Here is a 20,514-nt window from a genome sequence, read left to right on the forward strand (position 1 = left end):
CCTTGGAGGGGAGCCGTGGTGCTACAAATCGGCAATACATATCTCATCTACGCTCTGCGCGTAGATTAAAGTCTGAAGGCACAGCAGGAAAAATATACTGGGGCAGGGGAAGGGTTGGGAGAAAGGTAAGGTTACGTACCCACACAATATCAGTATTTCTTATTCCATGTTTCATAAGTCATGTTTCATAATCCATGCTTATTTCATAAGCAAACTTCTGCTTTCACTTTAGTAAACTCATTAATTTTTCAGTCTGAGTTCTAACCACCAAGACCACCAAAAAGTGACTGTTCATTTAGAATAAAAGAAGACAAGCAGCCAATTTGTCCGCTATTAGCAGATGACATTCAATCCTCCAAAAGGGCTCAGGGGAACAGGCAACAAACAACTTCACTGCATTGATTTCAATAGAAAGCAGTTGCCAACAGGGCTCAGCCCATGTTCTATCAATGCTGCTGGCTTCACCTCTCCAGTCACAGATTTTACTTGTTCACCTCTCCTTTATGTAAAAGGCATCACTTACTTAGTTGTCGGTGACAGCTGCATGCATGATCCCTCCTTCAGCCAACCACAGTAGGGGTCCCGAGAGGCAACACAAGCCCTGGAGAGAAGACAAAAAAAGACTTCTGGATGCATATCCAAGGCACAATCCATGTGAACCCCTCCCAAACAAAATTGCATACACACACGTGCCGCTAGAAATCCTGTACTCAAATAATGAAAGGTCTGGATAGAGTGGATGTGGAGAGGATGTTTCCACTAGTGGGAGAGTCTAGGTTCAGAGGCCACAGCCTCAGATTAAAAGGACATATGTTTACAAAGGAGATGAGGAGGAATTTATTTAGTCTGTGGCAGTGAATTTGTGGAATTCACTGCCACAGATGGCTGTGGAGGCCGTCAATGGATATGTTTAAGGCAGAGTTTGACAGATTCTTGATCAGTACGGGTGTCAGGGATTACGGGGAGTAGGCAGGAGAATTGGTTTGAGAGGGAAAGATATATCAGCCATGATTGAATGGCGGAGTAGATGGCCTAATTGTACTCCTATAACTTATGAATTTATGAACAATGAACTACTCACTTTTTGCACTTGTTGTGCCGCTCACATCGAGCAAGAGGCATCCTCACGACACAAGTGGAGAAGGCCACAAACAGAGCATTGCTGGGCTTATCAAGCAACATTCCCACGATTCTTCTATCTTCCACACCATCAATACTGCACCTGACACCGAACGGACAAATTGACATTATGAGAATCACGTTCAATACACAGGGATGTTTTGTGTTTCTGTGGGAATTAGCAGGGAATTATTCCCTGGCCCAATTAATGAATCATTCATATTTTTGGTCTTCGTGCAAGGTGGGAATCATTATGTGATTGATGACATGGGAAATGACAGTGAAACACAAGAACGCAAGAATATGGGAGTAGGAGTAGACCACAGGCCTAACCCATCATTCAGTATGTTCATGGCTGACCCTTATTGGCCTCAACTCCCCAATCATCTGCAGAAGTCGACTATGGGAAAGGATCTGCTGGCTCCAGCCTGGCCACAATTCCAGAGCCCCAGCCGCAGGGGGCAAATTCAACCTGTCGATCGGCTACGGAGGGCCCGATGAGGTTGAGATCAGCTGCCTGACCCGGCCTAGGCGCCACATTTTCAGGGGGACTTTCGGGGGAGGATTTCAACTGCACTCTCTTAATTTTATCCGCATTAAAGGAGGTGCTGGACCACCAGTTACCGGAAAACCGGTGGTGCACCTGTATTTGTCATAAACCAATGAGTAAATTAGCTTTAATCACAACGGTGAACTGATGGTGCACTTACTTTTCTACATTGTAGATATTAATCTCCTCCAGGAAGATGCTATCATTGATGGAGCCCATATTTGCTTTGGCCAGGAATTTTAAGATGATTCCTTTCTCTGACCCAAGAAACACCACGGTGTAATTCTGGCATGGGCCCGCTTCAGTGTCCACTGCTATTTTAGTCAATCGATACCTGTTTAAAACAATGAGTGGTTTTCATTAAAATTCAGCTGTACTATAGAGCCACATTGAATGCTAAATATTAAGAGGAATATATATATTTTAAAGTATACTGCAGAATCATCTCAAACAAAATAATCACTCCATTTAAATAAAAAAGCTAATAGATAATGTCGAACCCAGAATGCACTGGTAAAAAGGAGCAACAATCTCCAAGTGTGATGAAATCAAAATGTAACAAGTTCCTTCACAATATAACAGAGAGCTTTTGCTTGTGTGTGACCTATCAAGTGGATTCTTTAACCAGAGTTGGTTCCCATTTAGCTGTAATATGCTGACTGCTTCAAGAAGCAGACAAGCTCCCTTTTGTTCACCTACACTGGCAGATCAACAGACCTTAAATTCTAAATATATCTGTACCAAGGGCTGCATTGTTCAACCCATGAAATATGATTTTTAGAGAACTGATCGTTCTCTATATATGGGCATAACAGTGCACTCACTGTTTAAACTCTTACCAGCTGTGCTGCCTTCTACCAGACGCTCCACAAAGTCAGGCACTAAATAAATATTTTCCCAGCAACTGCACTACCACCAATGAACAGGAGCTCACACAGCCAAATAAAACTAGTATCAAAGCCTGAACAGCAAAAAATCCTCCCTTAAAAAGTAATTACTTGAAATGCCAAAAGTTTACAGAAGGTCAATTAGATTGTAAAACGAGAAAGACAAGTTTAATGTCTCCAATGTGCTCCTTCACACTAACCCCATTTTTCTTGCAGAGACTGTTTCTGCATTTTATATTCTTAATTTTCAGTCTGATGTAATTTCATCTTTGCTTCAAAGATGTTCTTTCTTTCACAGTTGTATGGTATCCCCATAATCGTCAACAAATCTGCTTACTTAACATACTCAAACAGTTATGAAAATATCTTTGCTGACAGCCATTAAATAGAATGAATAGAAAACCCAGTGGGGAACCATTCTGTTTCATATAATGAGCTTGGTCTATGTTCTTAATTTGCTTCTATGTACCATAACAGTTCCTGGCCTGTGTAGTCCAATTGATACAATAATATTGATAAAACTCACTCAAAGTATGATTTTTTTTAGCATAGGAGCATAATTAGGCAATTTAGATGACAGCCCTGCCATGGTTGTTTAGTCATTCAATAAAATCATCTTTGATGATCCTTTATTCCATATCCTTTAATGTAAGATCAGATTTGTTAATAACATGGACGCATAATTTTAGCATTTTTGCCATATTTTGCAACTTTTCTCCTGCAAACCTTATTCTAAAGCTATATAACGGTGTCTATATTCTTAATTTCTCTTACCAATAGAAATAATTTATTTCTATGTACCATAACAGTTGAGACTTTAGAGATACAGCATGGAAACAGGCCCTACGGCCTACTGAATCTGCCCTGACCATCGATCACCCTGTACTCAAACCTACACACACTAGGGACAATTTTTTACAACTTACTGAACCTAATTAACCTACAAACCTTTACATCTTTAGAGTGTGGAAGTAAACCAGAGCAACTGCAGAAAACCCATGCAGCCACAGGGAGATTGTACAAATTCCAGACAGACAGTAGTAAAGATCGAACCTGGGTCTCTGGCGCTGTAAGACAGCAGCTCCACTATTGCGCCAATGTGCAAAGTTCTATCTAATATCTTGAAGATTGCTCTTCAAACAATCAGTCATTTTGTTTTACTTCATAAACATTACCATGACAGGCCAGTAAGAAAGGATCGGCATCGGTTTAAGCTAAGGCCAAATAAAGAGGACCACCAACCTGACCATTGTCCTCAAAAACCATGGTCTATTGTAAATTGAGGGGACAGCTTCGTCCAGTAGAGGGTGTGTTTTAATGAAGTTGAGGGTGTCATCTGGAAATCCATTGGAGCTGATGTATCTTTCCAGAGACGGTGATCCTGCACAACTACCTGGCCTGTGCAAGAGACAAAAGAAATGATTGTCAAAGAGGGAGAAATCAACCAACAGACCCAATTCGACAAAATTAGCACTGAGAAACACTTGAGGGTTTAAGTGGCATTCTAAGGTGTGGGGATGAAGAGCCCATAAGACATAGGAGCAGAATTAGGAGATTTGGCCCATTGAGTCTTCTCCGCCATTCAATCCTGACCAATCTATTTTTCTCTCTCAACCCCATTCTCCTGCCTTCTCCCCGTAGCCTTTGACGCCCTTTCCTAATCAAGAACCTATCAATCTCTACGTTAAAAATACCCAATGACTTGGCCTCCACAGCAATGAATTCCACAGGTTTGCCACCCTCTAGCAAAATAAATTCCTCCTCATCTCCATTCTAAAGGTGTGTCCTTTTATTATGAGACTGTGCCCTCTAGTCCTAGACTCTCCCACCACTGGGAATATCCTCTCCACATCCACTGTATCTAGCGAAGGAAATTGTGCATCATGTCTGTAAAAGTATTCTCCTTCTTGCCTTGGATGATTTAATTTGTCAATGGGATATGAAGATTGCTTACTTCTACAATGAATGAATGAATGAATGAATGAATGAATGAATGAATGAATGAATGAATGAATGAATCTCTTCATTGGACCTCAATGAATTGCTCATTTAATTTGATATCGTGTCTGTGTAATTATTAAAAAACGTTCAGGTAGGGCATTTCCTTACGAGCGATCACGAGCTATTCTTTTTTTGTAAACCAGCATCTGCAGTTCCTTGTTTCTACACTGTTAATTGGAGATCAGCTTGGCTTACTTCCACCTGGGTATCAAAGTTTCACTTAGCTACACTAAGCTATCTACCTAATATACAACCATTAATTTATGAATTTCCTGACAACATGTACACACAGCACATCTTATGGTTAGTTAAACCTACCAACAACCAGCTTACAATTGTTGCAGAATGCCAGACTGAATCCATTTCTGGATTTGCATGTTAAGATCCTGTGATAAAGTGAGATAGAGCTCTTCGAGTTAGATAGAGCTCTTATCGCTCTTAAAGATAGCAGAGTCAGGGAATATGGTGAGAAGGCAGGAACGGGGTACTGAATGTGGATGATCAGCCATGATCACAGTGAAGGCTCGAAGGGCCAAATGGCCCACTCCTGCACCTATTGTCTATTGATGTCTGTAGTCCATTTCTCATACCAAAATAATGACCCAAATGAAGAGTAATAGATTATTTGCCAGGATTCCATTTGGTATCAAGACAAGGTCTAGCATTCTTTCCATAGCAAAGAGCAAAGAAGAAGGGTCCCGACCCAAAACATCACCTACCCATTTTCTCTAGAGATGCTGCCTGACCCGCTGAGTTATTCTGGCATTATGTGTCCATCTAATGTATGATAGTGTTAGGCAGTAGGCAACTTCTCAAACCATTTCTGCAGTGAAATGGGTGGGAGTTAGGAGATTATCTCTAGCCATTCATTGTATCAATGCTTTTATGGTATGTTATGGTATAGTGATCTTTGTTAAAAGATGAAGCGCACAGCATATCACAGAAACAGAAGTTCTGGATGTTTAGAATTGAATGGAGCTTGATTTGATGTTCTAGTTAGAATGAAATGACCAACAAGAGTAAAATGAGTTATTGTATCGGGTAGGGATGGGGGAGGGTGGGTGAAAGTGCAGGCATTAATATTGTATGGGTTTAATTATCACAATTGAATATAACATGTAAAGCAGTAAATGTTATATAATCAATCTGGGGATGTTATCTTGATATAGACTAAGCCTGCCACCGGGGCCTCCAGTACTGAAAAAGGCTAAAAATTAAATTAAGCACATTATCCTGTCAAATAAAACCACATTGTAAGTCCAAGCATTTTAAATAACTGAAACATGATTGGATTTATCTTGTGTTCCAGAAATCTGAGATATCTGAACAGACACTAGGTTGCTAATTAATTTTATTGGCAAATACATGTATTAAAAAATAACACTATCTTGTTGCATGCTTAAAATAAAATAAGAAATTATTTGGATTGTCGATTTAGCCCTCCATGTGAAATGTTGAGCATCAGTGCACTGTACTATTTTTCATATATTTATCCGTCAACCATTCCACTATTAATTAGCAAATTAGAGGATTTTTCTCTGATAGGGAATCAAAGAGAGTGATTGCTTGCCAAACACAGTGGGAGGAGTGCCCACTTAATGCAAGTGTTTCAATCCTTTCCCTTCAACAGGAGGCATTACCTTGTTTTAAATTAAATAGCTTGACACCTCTGCTAAAACAGCAGTGAGAGGAATCTCGAACAAATGCGCTGAGCATTTGCACATATATCATTCACAGTTTATTTTTACTACCTAATTACCATATGAGTGCATTTATGCATTGCAGTGTTTCTGATATATTGGTTATGTCATTTTGTACAGCAAAATTTTACTAAAGCCTTCAAAATGTTAGTATAGGATACTGAAAGAAGACTTTTTTTCCTCATATTAATTCAGAGGTGCACTTGGTAATATTTATTCACGACCAATATCACTAAAGCACAGCTTATCAAGATATAGTATAGAGTCTCGTTTCAACCAAGAATACAAATAGGATGAGGCAGCTTCTGGCTCAGAGCAGCACTAACAATGTATGAAGCAGTATCATAAGTAGACATTGAGCCTGCAGTTTCGCTTATCTTATATAAAAGACAGCAGTGCCAAATGAAAATAACAGCATTTTTTAGAGTCACTTGAATTCATATTGTTTCAAGATTCAGTGAAATGTTATCTTGCATAACTCACTTTTCTTTTGTGCGGGGCAACATGAAGGAAAAATATTGTTGTGCATTTACAGCAAGCTAATAGAATGTAAATGGAACAAATGCCTTGTATTGTGCAGGAATATCATTACATTTTACTTTGAAGAACAAATCTGGCCACAGTCAGCCAAACGTTAACAGAATAAAAGGCTTCTTATGTTGTTTGAACATTCCTGGAAAAAGAAATTCTGAAAAAAAAAATATCTTAAAGGCAGCTGGCGTACCTTGGCTTAGGAACTCGATCTTCAGGGACAGGGGTCCACGTGGAATCAGAAGACTTCTGCTCTTTGAATCGACCAGTAAAAACAGTGGCAATGTCCTCCATATCATACGCACAGACCGCTGAGCCAGGGATGCTGCAGGTTGACATTGAGCAGAAAGCCGCTGTTCACTCAAACGCCATGCAGCAAATTAATCCTTAACACATTTTTTTAAATTGGCTTCCTGTTTTCCTACTAACAAGCTACACCATTACGAGCTTTCGCACATTGTCTGGATGTTTTTCCACTAACCCATTAACCCCACTCCCCACACCTGGCCTTCTTCCTTAACTTCTCCAAAAATGCAGCTCATTTTAGACAGCATTGATGAATTGTGATAACATTTATACTTTGTGATGCTCTATTTGTCCCAGGCATTTAGTTCATTTTTGTTTAAGTCAACAAATGATGACTAATTATGCAACAGAAAAGTAAAGGAAGATAAACCCCCTGTCAGATCTAGGAGCAAAAGCAATGACCATATATTACTGCTTCTAGGATGCTGAAATACAGCTTCTGTCCTTATCATTTGTAGTTAAAGCAGCAAAAAAACAGCTTGGAGCTGCAAATTCAGAAATATTAGCCATTTATTAGAGTGAAAATGTAAGTGCGTCCATTTTTTTAAAGTAACAATTTCATAAAAGGAAAGAAATACAAATAGTTGTGTACATTCTAGAAATTTAATTATGCAACCTTGGTAATATTACATTTGATCTACACTTAATTTGCAGATTTGCATTAGTATTATATAAACAAGCAATATGATTTGAAGATACTACAGTATTTTAACAACTTTAGGTTAGTATCTCAAATGCTGCCTATAATGTTTACCTGTTATATGGTGTAGAAAATGTTGCTAGAATCACATCGCGACCATAAATACGTACGACATCAGTCACTGACTGCAGGATGTTGAAGTAAAAATGTGAATCCCCTGGTACCGAACAGTTGAGACGAGCCTTGACAAAGGATGTCCATTGCTTCTCTAATACTCTCTGAGAACCTCCCATGTCATTTTTGCAAACCCGAGCCACTCGTGGGAAGAGAACCTGTAAAATATCCATGCAAGTCTTTTGACATTCCCTTCAGCTCTCAAGTAATCACTTTAAAAATTTCGCTACAGTGCCCCCTGGTCTTAAGCTAAAGTTCATGCTAAAATAAAATTATCAAAATGGAACCAGGTCTCTAGTCGAGCAGCAAGTAAGTACTTGGATGTGCCTAGATAAAGAATACTTTATGCAAGGTCAGTCTCTGAGGACGTTTGGAAATTGAATTAACAATTTCTGTTAATAGTATCTGAAGGGCTTGTGGACGGAGAGTTTGGGTAGTATTTTCTGTGTTTTTAAGCTAATGCACTTATTCATGTGAGGCCCCTTCCCCCACCTTAATACTGGTGTGCTAGACAAGGGAATAATTTGGTTATCCCATCACATTTGGGAAAATGAGTGACCACAAATAACACAAAAGAAATAGTCAATAAGCAGAATCCATCTGTCATATCAGGCAGGAAGCCTCCTTTGCCTTGAAATTAAGATTCCTGTCATTTATATTGAGTTGCACCAGATACTGTGGTGTAAAATTTGTGGTATATCCTGATTCATCGGAAATTGAAAAATGCAGATCCATTCCCACAGGAATGCTAGCATGTCATTGCACACTGAGAGTGGATTTAACCTGAGGTCAACATTTTTCTCCTATCATTTAGATTATTTTGAGCTTCCAGACTGAGCCATTGTAAAGCTCACAGGAATATTGCCATGGACCGTTCATCATTACAGATGTTGGGGACTATCCAACATTTTAAGTGGAAACTAGGGGACATGTAATTGGGGAAGATAAAATAAAAACCTATGCCAAATGCACATCTGGCTTTTGCAAATGTAAATGACATTCTGAAATATTGTATTTAGTTTAACAATACAGCATGGAAACAGACCCTTCGGCCACCAAGTCCATGCCGACCATCAATCACCCATACACTAGATCTAGGTTATCCCACTTTCGCATCCCCTCCCTACACACTGAGGGCAATTTACAGGGGGCAATTTAACTGCAGATCATTGGGATATGGCAGGAAAATGGAACACCCAGAGAAGACCTATGAGGTCACAGGGAGAACATGTAAACTCCACACAGGCAGCACCTGAGGTCACAATAGAACCCAGGTCCCTGGTGCTGTGAAGCAGCAACTTTACCAGCTGCGTCACTGTGTCACCCAAAATATGACCTTGTTTTGAATGAAAGCTTGATTCCGATAGGTCTTAGAATGGATTGCCCAACTCAGTATTAATGTCCCTGAAATTTGAAAGATCATGAGGTTATGAAAAGGTGATGAATATTTGGAACTTGCATCTGCAAATGATAACTGACACTCAGTCAATTGTTAACTTTAATTCTATGAGTAATAGACTTGTATAAAGCAAAGTTATTAAGGGATAATGGGATGAAAGTGGATGTATGGGACTATGGTCACAGATTAGGGTTCAATTAACTGAGTGACAGAACAGATTCAAGGGAATAAATGACCCAATCTTTTACATCATATCCTGCGTTCAGGTCCTCTGCTTTGTTGGAAGGCACAGGAAACCTCTCTGGGTGTCAGAATTAAATCTAGAATTAGTTTGTTGGTGACTAAATGCCATTTGATCTTGCCAATGTGTGGGATATGAGCCAGACACAGTAGCAGACAGTTAAATCATGTGTCCCATCCAATCTGCCCCTTACCATAACCATTACAATTTGTATACACTCCACCCCCAACAGAAGGCATATAGGTTACTGAATATTGCAGTAAAAATAATCACAATACTTCAAGAAGTCTGCAAAATTCTTCTCTAACCCCACAAGGAGATCAGGCCCAGACCTGGAAATAATGCAGAATCTCCCAAAGTCAGGAACTCATTTGGATTCCTCAGCTTCAATTAATTTTCGAAAGTGGTGAAGATGGAGACATTCCCACTGATGGGCCTATGTACAGCCTGGTGTGATCATGTGTTCGAAGGATATAGTTAAATGTCTGGTCTGCCTGGTGTAAGCTAAACTCTAGTAGTGTATTAGTTTGCTTATCCCTCCAGTTCAAGGGCTGTCCGCAAATTGTCTGCAAGTTATTACTGACTAAGGTTTAGCTTATTACTGATATCTATAGAATCTTGTTCTGGAAACATAGCCTTCATGGGGAAAAAAACGATTTGGATGGGAGCGTTGGATTGGGAGGTTGTTAACGGCTTCCCCACTTTGGGATTATATACATATACAGAATCAAAGTAAAATAACTCTTGTAAAATATAATTTTACTATTAAAATAAATGTCACAGTTTTAAATTGAATCATTGTTCTATCCCAATATTATATTAATGTGTTCTTAGTTTTGATTGGAAATTCAAAGATATTTCTATGCTTTGCATAGGTCAGGCTATTAGTGCCAGGGTACAATGAATATGACATTATCTTAATGTGTCTTTTATGCATTAGAAACTCTCACTGCCATTTCTCAGGACAAAAGTTAATGAGTGCAGAAGTTGTATTTTACCATTTGTTCTTTTGCCTGTTAATCATATTATAAAAGAGTTCTTTTGAGCTTCAACTTTAAATAGTAGGAAAGCACATCCTCAAGCTAAATGAATCAACTTTTTTTGTTTGAGAACTGGCAGGATAAAGTTTCACTACAGGCAGGAATCATTTATAAAACCTTTAATAAACCTCTCACTATTTTATTACTCTGGCCTGAGAGGTCATTGCAACAGCTTCCCAAGGCTGTCTTTTTAACACAAATGTTTAGATCCCTTTGGAGATCTGGTAATTTTCCTTTTTAAACGTTGAAAACTCATTTCATGCAGACTGCTTAGCTTTCAGTTATCATCCAGCCCACTTTGGACCTTGTCTACTCTGTAGAATTACCTTAGACAAATATACAAACCCAGCAACAAAAACATTACCCAGATCCTTAATCTCAGTGAAGGAAACAAGAGATATATAGACGGGGATGTAGAGAGATAGATATAGAACAAATGAATGAAAGATATGCAAAAAAATATTTGTTGTTATTTTTTTACAATGTTACTTTTTTGCATATCTTTTATTAATTTGTTCTATATCTCTCTGCATCCCCATCTCTCCTTTCCTTTTCTCCCCGACTCTCAATCTGAAGAAAGGTTTCGACCCGAAATGTCACCCATTCCTTCTCAACAGAGATGCTGCCTGTCCCGCTGAATTACTCCAGCATTTTGTGTCTATCTTGACTTATTTATTTGACTGATTTTATACTGAAATGTTTTGGTTTACCATGGGATTTACAGAATAATTTGTTTACATAGCTGTTGTCCTGCTGCAAGTAAGAATTACATTTTTCCATTTTGGGACATATGACAATAAAACACTCTTTACTATTGATATCCAGCAAAGTAAACTAATTAGGGAGATGCAAATGGAGTCAGAGTTGGGTTTTAGAATGCCAGATCGTAATGCATTAAATAATCTTATTGGAATGAATCTTCATAATTCATGTATTATCATGCTGGGTTAACCAGCTACTGAGAGAAAGGTTATAGCAAATACTTCTGTCAAGGTAAACAAAAAACCCCAAAAAACAGAAAAACAAACACTCACAATACCAAGAGAATCTTACACCAGGTAAGAGTAGTAACAATTTATGACTTTTACTGCTGATAGCCCCAATAATATTCAGGAAAATTCTGATCACTACCTTTCCCATGGTGTTGTATTCTACTGCTATTTCTCGAAAGAAGATATAGATATAATCCTTATAATCCACAGCCTGGACAAAGTAAGGTTCTGTAACAAAATAAGGAAGCACATGTTTACTTATAGTTCAAACACTGAGTTCTAATGTACAAGTGGAACAAAACAAATAACTGCATTTAATGCTCATGCCCAGTGTTTCCTCAGGAAAACTACTGGAGTTAGTTCTCAACGGTGTGATGTCGCATTCCCAAATGCACCCAGTGAGACAGTTAATGTCAGATGAGACAGAATGAATAATTTCATTACCACTCTCTGCAGGCACTTTTATGCTGGAGAATGGATTTTAAATATCAAAGCTGTAACGTGACGATATAAAAAACATTCAACAAGGAGTCGTGAAGTTTTTCTATATCCCATGATGTCCTGAGGTGTGCCTTATGAGTATTGTGTGACACCACTTGGACTTGGCTCAAATTAAACCACATACGATAATAATTAGCATTTTTCAAGTAAAATAAAAACCGCAAGATCTTTAGAAGTTAGAGATAATGGCTGTTTGGATGCCAGACAGCAAAGTATTCGAACAACGTTTTTGTTTACTCACCTTTCAACCATTTTGAGTCATGTTTTACTGTCCGTAGTGTTGGACTTTCTCCAAGGCTCTGATATATAACAGAATCAATTGCAAGGAAGTCTGTTACAGTTGCTGAATAAAGCTTACCTTCTGGAAAAATAGAACACAAAAACACATGCTACATTAGACAATGCAGCTTTGATGGGAAATATGCAGTAAAATTGTTGAAATTCCATCAGATAATTGTATTAATATCATTTCAGTTCAGGATATTTTGGATCTTTTCTTGGATACCACGTTACTCCTATAAGCAGCCTAACTTTTTACATTCACAAGTGCACTAGCATCATTCAAGGGTTTGTCAACACTCTTTTCTTCCCCGAACTAAATATTTTATAAGACCTGATCAAATTTCACTCTGATTCAATTAACTTCAAAACTCCTTCCAAGAGCAGGAAAAATAATTTTAAAATGACATTTATCACTATAAACTATCATAGTCAAATCATGGATTTGAGCCAGCTCTGGACCAGAGCAATAAATTATGTGCAAGAAGGAACTGCAGATGTTGGTTTAAATCGAAGATAGACACAGACTTCTTCTGGAGAAGGGCCTCGACCTGAAACGTCACCCATTCCTCCTCTCCAGAGATGCTGCCTGCCCCGCTGAGTTACTCCAGCATTTTGTGTCTAATATTTAGTTATCTCAGCTTTCCATTGTATATCTCCTGCTGGATTAAAAACTATTCCTGAATCCTGGTCTAGATTTGTATTTCTGTGCTAGGAATTGCTTTTGAGTAATTTCTGAGTTTTAATGGCTAACTTAACAGTAACATTTATTTTCACATAGAATTACTGCCATGCACCCACTGTGGTAAAAATACATCAGTAAATAACTTGTCTTTATGAAGCACTGTGAATATAAATAATTTGTAAAAGCACTTTACAAATGGGTATATGGAAAGTGGGCTCTGATTCAGAATAGATTCGCTAGGAAGTGTCACCAAATGTATAGCTGAAGAGACTTGTGAATGTTTTAAAGTGTAGAGGATAAAGAATTGAAGGGATTTATGGAAGTTATTTTTGAGAATCAAGCCCAGACTATTGAAAGTTCTGCCCATTAATGATGCAAGGAGCACAGAATGTGAGTGTTAGGGAGACAAAATGCTGGGACATGTCAATTAGTCTGATGCTTATATTCAGTACTAATATAACAAATAATATATATAACAAAAGTACTCAAAACCATTACAAGTTAACCCTATAATTAAATAACAGTGAAATGTTTGTAAAAATAAAATTAAAATACTGTTCAATAATAATATAATTTACTTGAAGGTCTTTTTGCAGCATTTCTCTGCAGGTCAAAACTCATGAATATTTACAGGGCAAATTGCTCAGTGCAACTGGTTGAAAATTTCAGGAATTTGGGACGTAACCACTGGATTTCTTGAAGAGACCACCAGTTGGATTGACAGTGATTATTAGCTGAAAAGGAATTCAGGAGCTTTGCTGGGAAGTGCCAGCTTTCATGCAGATTTTTTTTCAGTCTATCATTGACTGACATGATGTGCTGTGTGTGGCCATGTTTTGGCTGGGCACTGAATAAGCCCTGAGGGATATTTGCAGGGGCCTGAAAGTGACTTGAATGTAGTTCAAGATACCCCAATGAGGGTGAGAAATGTGAATCTAATGATCTGGGGACAGGAAGTCACTGTAAATCCATGACAGCATGTGAGACTTTGTGTGGGATAGGGAATAAAGAACAACCTTTAGGATAATCTGAATTTTAATGGGGGACAGGGGGTTTGGTAAGAGAATGAGCGAGCACTAGATTAGGAACGTTTACTGGTAATGTGTTAACTGCTACTAAAGTGAAGGTTCCCATTGGAACGATTCAGTTATTGATAGGTTGACTAAATTTACTGCTTTCTTTATGAACCCTCTGGTAAGGGAGAACACATGGCTTCAGATTGAGAATACTCTTTGTGTGAGATCTATATTTCATAAGTTCACAATTCTATGGAAGAATTAGGCCATTTGCCATCCATTCATGGCTGATCTATCTTTCCCTTTCAACCCCATTCTCTGCCCTCTGCCCCATAACCCCTGTCACCGGTGCGAATGTAGAATCTGTCAATCCCCGCCTTAAAAATATCCATTGACGGCCTCCACAGCCATCTGTGGCAATGAATTCCACAGATTCACCACCCTCTCACTAAAGAAATTCCTTCTCATCTCCTTTTCAAAAGTGACCTTTTATTCAGAGGCTAGACTTTCCCACTAATGGAAACATCTTCTCCACATCCACTCTATCCGGGCCTTTCACTATTCAGTACATTTCATTGAGGTCCCCCTTCACTCTTCTAAACTCCAGCGAATACAGGCCCAGTGCCTTCAAGCGCTCATCATACGTTAACCCAATCATTTGTGAGGGGAGAGCGAGGATGGGGGAGTTCAAAAGAATGCATTTTGACTGAATGTTGAATTACCTATCACAGTCCAGAAAGTTTCTTACCAGCAAATAGTGCAATGTTTGCATGTTTTGGATCGTAAGGACACCTTGCCATTCCACTGATATTGTCATCTCCAAGGACTTCCAGGGTCTCCAACTGAAACAAGCAAGGAGAAATCATGATCGAATTCCAGAACAAGTGTTCAAAACCTCAGTGAGCCTTGCATAATGCATTTTACTCATCAGGGATGACCGTCTACCCCCATTTCTTCCATCCCAGCTTCGAAATATGCTGCTGTTTTTGTTTTAAGAGCTAAAACGAAACTGTTTTTAAATTTGTATTAAACCTGCCCCAGTGGTGGCTCATAGCTCAGCCATAGAAGGTTGTTTGAAATATAAACAGAGGATGCAGGAAACACTCAGCGGGTTAGTGAGCAACATTAGAATCACTTGACCAGAAACATTAATCCCTTTTCACAAGTTCACAAGTTATAGGAATAGAATTAGGCCATTCGGCCCATCAAAACCACTCCGCCATTCAATCATGGCTGATCTCTGTGTCCTAATCCCATTTTCCTGCCTTCTCCCCATAACCCTTGGCACCCATTCCACAGATGCGACCTGACCTGCCGTGTATTTCCAGCAGTTTCTGTGCTTTTGTTATTTCAGATTTACAACATCAGTATTTTCATGATTCTCTTTTTTTATGTAATGGAAACTGATAATTCAGTCCATTATTGACAAAAGATTGTTCAATGGAAGTGTCAGCTTTTAGATCAGATAAGAAGAGAAAGACCCATCTGCCTGTGAAGCAACACCAATATATTCAGAAGAACAGCATTATGTTCTGAGCAACCTTCCAAACACCACACAAAAACATATCCATGAGTTCTTTCTCCTGTTGTTTGCTGACAATGCAATACATTGTTTGCTATGTTCATTGTTAGGAATATGTCAATTGCTATGTAATAACTTGAAGAATTTAGGGCAAGTACTGCACAAAATCCAAATCATTTTTTATTTTGAAGATGGGCACAAAAATAAAGGGGTAACTCAGCGAGTCAGACAGCATCTCTGGAGAGGCAATATTTCGGGTCGAGACCCTTCCTCAGATTTTATTGAGAGGTATTTAAATATGGAAGGGAGTTAATTTGAGATTAAATGTAAAAGAATATCGAGGTGTTTAACATTCCAACACTTCTGCAGTTTGATTTAATGTAAAAGGCAGTTTATTTTACCCTGCCATCCCACGAGCTGCCTATAAGTTTGGTTATTTACCTTGCTGCACTTAAATAAGAACCCAACAAGTCACAAAGGAACGGGAAGATCTAATTTCAGACTGGTGGTCAGTCTGAGACATTTCTAAGGAATTAGTAATGGTAAAGAATAGAAATAAGTGTAATGGTATTCAGTAAATGGTCATTATTGGCCAATGAGCTAGTGCCTGAGTCTGCACTATTTCCATCAGTGGAATGGCAAATCAACAGGTGTGGTAATCAGTATCCTTTATTCACTGAAGCACATGGGGAAAGCATTAAATATTTGTATTACTCCCAGTGGCAAACCACTTTGACAAAGTTGAGACACCAAAGGCTTGCACTCGTTTGGAATGCAACAAGTTTCCAAACTTTGATCCACACCACTGAACGTGCAGCAAAGATTGAAATGTAAAAGCCGGGATGAAAGAAGATCAGTATCACCAGGTTAGTTACTGTAGAAGATTCATCCGAAGAGCTGTTGTACTGACTTTCATTATGCTAGATCAGGTAACTCTGATGAATATGATACCAACCTCTCTGTGAAACAGGACACCTGTTTGAGTATAATGTGCAAGAGTAGAAAAACAAATTTCAAGCCAAGTTGAAGTGACCACTTTCTTGTGCTGCTTCCAGGTACTAAAACCCAGCAGCTGTCAAACCAATGAGCTTAACAAGTCTGTCTGCTCCTCTCTCGATCTGGTGACTGCATTGACTGCAGATATCTCTGTTCCTGATGTAATCTACAATGGTAATTGAATTGCCGTGGCTTCTCTCCAGAAAATTGTGAAAATCTGCTAGGCTTCTCTATAGTTAAATTGTGCAGTTTGAGCTGTGCAGAATGTCGCAATGTCAAGCCTGCATGCTGTCTTTTTCTGATGCCGAGGGTTACGTGTTACTGATCACGGGTACGGCTGAACTTCAACCAGGCAGTAATTCACCTGCAAAAGCTCTGAGCCTCTTGCTCATCCCCTCATTCCCTGCCCTTTACAGCCTTCCCATCCCACAAAAATTCCCAGAACCATGCTGGGCTAATTTTGAAAGAAAGATGCTTTCTACAACTTCTACCAACTACACATGCGCCATAGAAAGAATCTTATCGGGATGTATCACATTACGGTTTGGGAACAGCTCCAACCAAAACCGCAATAAATTGCAGAGATTTGTGGATGCAGTTGAGACCATCACACAAACCAACCTGCCTTTCATTGACTCCATTTACACTTCACGCTGCCTCAACAAGGCCAGCAGCCAAATCAAGGACGAGTATCACCCCAGTCACTTCCTCTTCTCCCCTCTCCCGCTAGGCAAAAGGTACAGATGTGTGAAAACACACACTTCCAGATTCAGAGACATCTTCCCAGCTGCTATCGGGTAACTAAACCATCCTATCAACAACTAGAGAGTGGTTCTGAGTTACTACCTACATCATTGGAGACTATCTTTGAACTATCTTTAATCGGACTTTACTGGACTTTATCTTGCACTAAACCTTATTCCCTTCATCGTGTGTCCGTACATCGTGGATGGCTCGATTGCAGTCATATATCGTCTTTCCGCTGGCAGGTTAGCATGCAACAAAAGCTTAAATGCAACAAAAGCCTAAACAAATGTTTCATCAGGTTTTTTCTGAAATAATGCAGAAAGAAAGGAACTTTACCTCCAATCTAACTGTTTAAATTTCTTTAAAAGGAATGCCTGGATCAGTAATTATTATAAATGTGGACCATTTTTGCTTCACTCACTTGGAATCCATCATTCCAGCACATTAGATATACAAACAGCTTTACATTGTAAGTATTAGAACAATCATTCTAATTGTTACACTCCTTACATAATATCTACGGAACATAAACAGGTCATTGTAACAAACAGATCCATTACAGTGTGTTATGACTTCTTGAAAAACCTATTTTTTAATGTCTTTCTCCCTCATACATTTATCAAACTTCCTCTTAAATCCATCCCTGCTGTTTGATTTTGTTTATAAATGAGTTGTAAGCATCATAGGCAAGGGCAGGAGGTCCTGAACTTAATAGATATATTAATAACAAATATACATTTCACGTGCCTGGTTCTGGTCTTGCCTACTTTTCTTATCAGTCATTTCAAAGACTTCCATAATCTTAGAGACCATTATCTCCTCACCTGCACAGCATTGCCTTTTCTATTCATTTATTCCTACAGAAATAATCTCTTGTTCACAGTGCAAGGAGATTCACAAGAATGGCAGTCACTTGTGTCCCTCTATCCATTTTATAAATCAGAATTGTTCAGACATTCTGTATAAATGTAATACTTCTCTGCTCTTCAATTCTATCCCTCTGAGGGGAAAAAAATGGAATTTTAAGGAATATTTAGTTTTTTGCTATGTATCAATAATTTATTTCTACAATTACCAAAAAGTTGCAAAAAGTTTTTCCTTTTGTTAGAATGCTCTTGTATATGAAAAAAAAATGTTCAGATAATAGTTCGAAGATACAAAAAACTAATTTTGTTTTGACAAAATTATTATGTAAAAAATTGGGGGGGAAATGGGAACTGTTTTGAGCTTTCACTAAATATCTTTTGGCTCTACATAGGTTGTAATTGCTTTAAATCTGGATTTATTCACCAGAAATACATTTCAAACCACAATGAAAAGCTTGTCTGTATAGTCAGTAACTTGATCTTAGTTCACTCGCTATCGAGGGGATTTATTTGAGGTGTTTTAAAACCTTCTTCCCTTGTCACCCCAAAATATCTCTCAAATTACCAATTTCTTAAATCTGTGTCCACCATTGCCTGAACAACAAACTGTTCTCATAAGCATCTTCTTGTCTCAGTACACACACTGCAACTGTGCTCTGGATTCTAATCATCTTCCACTATCATATTAACAAGCATGAATCGATGTGAAAACTGGTTAGAACAATGATTGACTAAAGTGAAAGGGGCCAATCAGAAACATAGATAGAAACATAGAAAATAGGTGGAGTTGGCCATTTGGCCCTTTAAGCCAGCACCTATTCAATATGATCATGGCTGATCATCTAAAATCAGTACCCCAATTTCTGCTTTCTCCCCATATCCCTTGATTCCATTAGCCCTAAGAGCTAAATTCAATTCTCTCTTGAAAACATCCAGTAAATTGGCCTCCATTGCCTTCTGTGGTCGAGAATTCCACAGATTCACCTCTCTTTGGGTGAAAAAGTTTTTCTTTATCTCCGTCCTAAATGGCCTACCCCTTATCCTTAAACAGTCGCCCTTGGTTCTGGACTCCCCCATCATCGGAAACATTTTTCCTGCATCTAGCCTGTCCAATCCCTTAATTTTATATGTTTCTATAAGATATCCTCTCATCCTTTTAAATTCCATAAAGCCCAGTCAATCCATTCTTTCATGAAGAACAGATGAGTGTGGGATAGCACACGCATATTCACAAACAACATTTTCAAATATATATCAAGAATTTGTGATTGATTGAGTTTACATGCAACAATTTAATTTTTGAATCTGAGTAGCTACTAATGCAAAGTTGCAGGAAGTACCACAATACAGCACATTAATAAACAACCACTTTTTAAAATTTTATTTTATTTTATGGGACCTGAAAAGAAAGTATAACCTTTTAATCATCTCACATTTACCTCCTGCATTTAGTTTTGATACTGTTAATATTGTGCTTGTTAATATTTTCACGTCGTATGGCCCTCAAAAAAATACACGGTCAAATTGGATTGGTTGCATTATTGCTACGGCCCTTTTACAAATGCCAATCTGTCACTCCATGATCCAAAGCTTGGATAGAGTTGGTTTATACTGCATTGGCCAGTTGTTATCTGAAGAGATATGAATTAAAAGACACTAATTGGCTGTGGCATGTTAAAATTGGATTGTCTCCTTTAAACACAACACAAAGCCAGACTGTAAACCTTGGATGGCATAAACATTCAGCTTAATTTGGATCCATATAATTGTTGCGTTATCTATGGTCAAAGTACTTCTGAATACAGCATCTGTTTTTTTTTACAAAACTCATGAAATAAACAATCGATTTTACAATGTAAATCAGACAATGAATTGGAAAGAGTAACAATCACCTAACGTTGTTTTCAGCTTCTGAATCAGAGAGGCTTATTAAGGAACATACCTTGTAATTTCTGCATGAAGGGTTAAACGCATTTGTCCCACAGACAAATAAGGTATCATAATTTCTCTTCAGAAGCACTTTAATGAAATTGTGGCATTCATCCTAAAGCGGCAACAAAAAAAAATTGTTACAACCAGCTCACAATACAATTATGTTTCATTGTTCAATTATTATAGTGCACTATATCTCCAAAACTGTATGTATAACTCAACAGCAAGCTATTACTTTCCACCTCTATGAATTTACCATTGTAACAAATAGAGCCGTCAGCAGGGGCTCCCATTAGAAGAAAAAGCCAATGGTCAGGTTGATTGGAAATTGTGTTTTATCATGACAGACAGATAATCCACACTGAAGTGAAACCCATTAAGAAAATATTG

The 20,514-nt window shown here is 38.4% G+C and overlaps 1 protein-coding gene across 8 annotated transcripts in view; it reads right to left on the reverse strand.

The window, feature by feature from the left end:
* sema6a (semaphorin 6A) overlaps nt 1-20,514 on the reverse strand; it is a 103,821-nt gene that overhangs the window by 23,325 nt on the left and 59,982 nt on the right. For all 8 annotated transcript variants that reach the window (XM_033017470.1, XM_033017476.1, XM_033017474.1 and 5 more), the window contains exons 6-15: nt 20,135-20,236; nt 14,810-14,903; nt 12,323-12,442; nt 11,720-11,808; nt 7,849-8,066; nt 6,982-7,113; nt 3,799-3,954; nt 1,830-2,003; nt 1,082-1,222; nt 524-601 (exon numbers count right to left, since the gene is read on the reverse strand). In XM_033017470.1, the coding sequence (XP_032873361.1) occupies nt 524-601; nt 1,082-1,222; nt 1,830-2,003; nt 3,799-3,954; nt 6,982-7,113; nt 7,849-8,066; nt 11,720-11,808; nt 12,323-12,442; nt 14,810-14,903; nt 20,135-20,236 (1,304 nt within the window). The remainder of the gene's footprint in view (nt 1-523; nt 602-1,081; nt 1,223-1,829; nt 2,004-3,798; nt 3,955-6,981; nt 7,114-7,848; nt 8,067-11,719; nt 11,809-12,322; nt 12,443-14,809; nt 14,904-20,134; nt 20,237-20,514) is intronic.

Source organism: Amblyraja radiata, chromosome 3, assembly GCF_010909765.2.
Source record: "Amblyraja radiata isolate CabotCenter1 chromosome 3, sAmbRad1.1.pri, whole genome shotgun sequence".
NCBI classification, from domain to species: domain Eukaryota; kingdom Metazoa; phylum Chordata; class Chondrichthyes; order Rajiformes; family Rajidae; genus Amblyraja; species Amblyraja radiata.